This window comes from Rhinopithecus bieti, unplaced genomic scaffold, assembly GCF_001698545.2.
Source record: "Rhinopithecus bieti isolate Rb0 unplaced genomic scaffold, ASM169854v2 scaffold_70622, whole genome shotgun sequence".
NCBI lineage: Eukaryota > Metazoa > Chordata > Mammalia > Primates > Cercopithecidae > Rhinopithecus > Rhinopithecus bieti.
The window spans coordinates 53,899-56,927 of record NW_016826202.1 but is presented as its reverse complement, the minus strand read 5'-3'; the positions used below and the strand labels follow the sequence as shown (position 1 = coordinate 56,927).

At 36.6% G+C, this 3,029-nt stretch overlaps 1 protein-coding gene across 2 annotated transcripts; it reads left to right on the top strand.

Annotated features, from left to right (window-relative positions):
• Nucleotides 1–593: 593 nt before the first annotated feature.
• LOC108522894 (L-lactate dehydrogenase A chain) lies at nt 594–1,861 on the top strand. 2 transcript variants are annotated; one of them, XM_017863355.1, is made up of 2 exons: nt 594–1,378; nt 1,648–1,801. In XM_017863355.1, the coding sequence occupies exons 1-2, from the start codon at nt 692–694 to the stop codon at nt 1,783–1,785; spliced, it is 825 nt and encodes a 274-aa protein (XP_017718844.1). In that variant the 5' UTR covers nt 594–691; the 3' UTR covers nt 1,786–1,801. The 2 variants fall into 2 exon arrangements, with proteins under 2 accessions (XP_017718844.1, XP_017718843.1); XM_017863354.1 differs by having other exon boundaries at nt 594–1,861.
• Nucleotides 1,862–3,029: the final 1,168 nt, after the last annotated feature.

Here is a 3,029-nt window from a genome sequence, read left to right as displayed (position 1 = left end):
CCTCAAATATTAGGTGGGCTCCTGTGGATACAGGTGTCGAGAAATTCTTCAAGCTCAAAGAAAAGGAAGCTAATTAGTAACACAAAAACATATGAGAGTATAAAGCTCTGGTAAAAGTAAGCAAACAGTCTAATTCAGAATATCCTAATAATGTAATGGTAGTGTTATCATATATAACAGTAGCATGAAGGTTAAAAGATTCAAACCTATTAAATAATAATAGCTATCACAATGTGTTAAGGAATACAAAATATAAAAAGACACGAGCTGTGACACCAAAATTTAAAATATGCGTGGATGGCGGAGTAAAATGTAGAGTATTTTATGCAACCAAAGGTAAGTTGTCATTAGCTTGAAACAGCCTGCTATAAATATAAGATTTTTTATATAAACCTCATGGTAATCACAAAATGAAACATATAGTAAACTAACGAGGTAAAAATTAAGCTATCAAATTATAGTCCTAGAAATAATAACGTAATCCCAAAGGAAGACAGTAAGAGCGAAGAAAAGGAACAAATGATCTACAAAATAACCAGAAAAAATTAACGAAATGGCAGTAGCAGGTCCTTACCTAGAAATAATTACCCTGGGTGCTGCAGCCGCTGCCGCCGATTCCGGATCTCATTGCCGCGTGTCCCGGACGACCGCCTGACGTGCATTATCGATTCCTTTTGGTTCCAAGTCCAAAATGGCAACTCTCAAGGATCAGCTGATTCATAATCTTCTAAAGGAAGAACAGACTCCCCAGAATAAGATTACAGTTGTTGGGGTTGGTGCTGTTGGCATGGCCTGTGCCATCAGTGTCTTAATGAAGGACTTGGCAGATGAACTTGCTCTTGTTGATGTCATCGAAGACAAATTGAAGGGAGAGATGATGGATCTCCAACATGGCAGCCTTTTCCTTAGAACACCAAAGATTGTCTCTGGGAAAGACTATAGTGTAACTGCAAACTCCAAGCTGGTCATTATCACGGCTGGGGCACGTCAACAAGAGGGAGAAAGCCGTCTTAATTTGGTCCAGCGTAACGTGAACATCTTTAAATTCATCGTTCCTAATGTTGTAAAATATAGCCCGAACTGCAAGTTGCTTATTGTTTCAAATCCAGTGGATATCTTGACCTACGTGGCTTGGAAGATAAGTGGTTTTCCCAAAAACCGTGTTATTGGAAGTGGTTGCAATCTGGATTCAGCCAGATTCCGTTACCTGATGGGGGAAAGGCTGGGAGTTCACCCATTAAGCTGTCATGGGTGGGTCCTTGGGGAACATGGAGATTCCAGTGTGCCTGTATGGAGTGGAATGAATGTTGCTGGTGTCTCCCTGAAGACTCTGCACCCAGATTTAGGGACTGATAAAGATAAGGAACAGTGGAAAGAGGTTCACAAGCAGGTGGTTGAGAGTGCTTATGAGGTGATCAAACTCAAAGGCTACACATCCTGGGCCATTGGACTCTCTGTAGCAGATTTGGCAGAGAGTATAATGAAGAATCTTAGGCGAGTGCACCCAGTTTCCACCATGATTAAGGGTCTCTATGGAATAAAGGATGATGTCTTCCTTAGTGTTCCTTGCATTTTGGGACAGAATGGAATCTCAGACCTTGTGAAGGTGACTCTGACTCCTGAGGAAGAGGCCCGTTTGAAGAAGAGTGCAGATACACTTTGGGGAATCCAAAAAGAGCTGCAATTTTAAAGTCTTCTGATGTCATAGCATTTCACTGTCTAGGCTACAACAGGATTCTAGTTGGAGGTTGTGCATGTTGTCCTTTTTATCTGATCTGTAATTAAAGCAGTAATATTTTAAGATGGACTGGGAAAAGCATTAACTCCTGAAGTTAGAAATAGGAATGGTTTGTGAAATCCACAGCTATATCCTGATGCTAGATGGTATTAATCTTGTGTAGTCCTAAACTGGTTAGTGTGAAATAGTTCTGACGCACCACTGCCAATTCTGTACATGCTGCATTTGCCCCTTGAGCCAGGTGGATGTTTACTGTGTGTTATATAATTTCCTGGCTCCTTCACTGAACATGCCTAGTCCAACATTTTTTCCCAGTCAGTCACATCCTGGGATCCAGTGTATAAATCCAATATCGTATGCCGTCTTCATAATGGTTACAAAGGATCTTATTTTGTGAACTATATATATATCAGTAGTGTACATTACCATATAACATAAAAAGATCTACATATAAACAATACAACCAACTATCCAAGTGTTATACCAACTAAAACCCCAATAAACCTTGAACAGTGAAAAAAAAAAATTACCCTGAATGTAAATGAATTAAATTCTCTAATCAAAAGATATAGAGAAGCTGAGTGAGTAAAAAAAAAAAAAAAAAAAAGACTCAACCATGCACTGCACACAAGAAACTCACTTAACCTGTAATTACACATGTAGACTAAAAGTGAAGAGAAGAAAACAGATAGTCCATGTAAATGAAAAAAGAGAACAGTGATAGCTATGCTTATATAAGATAAAATAAACTTTAAGTCAAAAACTGTAAAATGATACAAAAGGGTTATTATATAATTATGAAGAGACCAATTCTTCAAATAATAAAACAATTATATATGCACTCAAAATTTGAGCACATAAATACATAAAACAACTTTAAAAAGAAATGAAGCAAGATATAGACTGTAAATCAATAATAGCACAGTATTTCAATACTTTCAGCAATGGAAAGATGAATACATCAGACTTATAAATGACACTTTAGACAAAATGAACTTACCGGACATACACAAAACAATCCATTCTACAGAAGCAGAATACACCCTCTTCTCAACCACAGATAGAACATTCTCTAAGATAGATTATATGTTAGCCCACAAACCAAGTTTTAACAAATTCAAAATTTTGAAATAATGTCAAGTATCTTTTCCAACCAAAATAATATGAAACTAGAAAATATTAACAAAATAAATTTTAGAAAAATTTATAAGTACATGGAAAATAAACAACATGCTCTTGAACAACCAATGAATAAAACAAGAAATTAAAAGACAAAAATTAAAAGAATCAT

Bases quoted from the DNA above. Each gene is read 5' to 3' on its own strand.
- LOC108522894 (XM_017863354.1), top strand. From the start codon at position 692: ATGGCAACTCTCAAGGATCAGCTGATTCATAATCTTCTAAAGGAAGAA.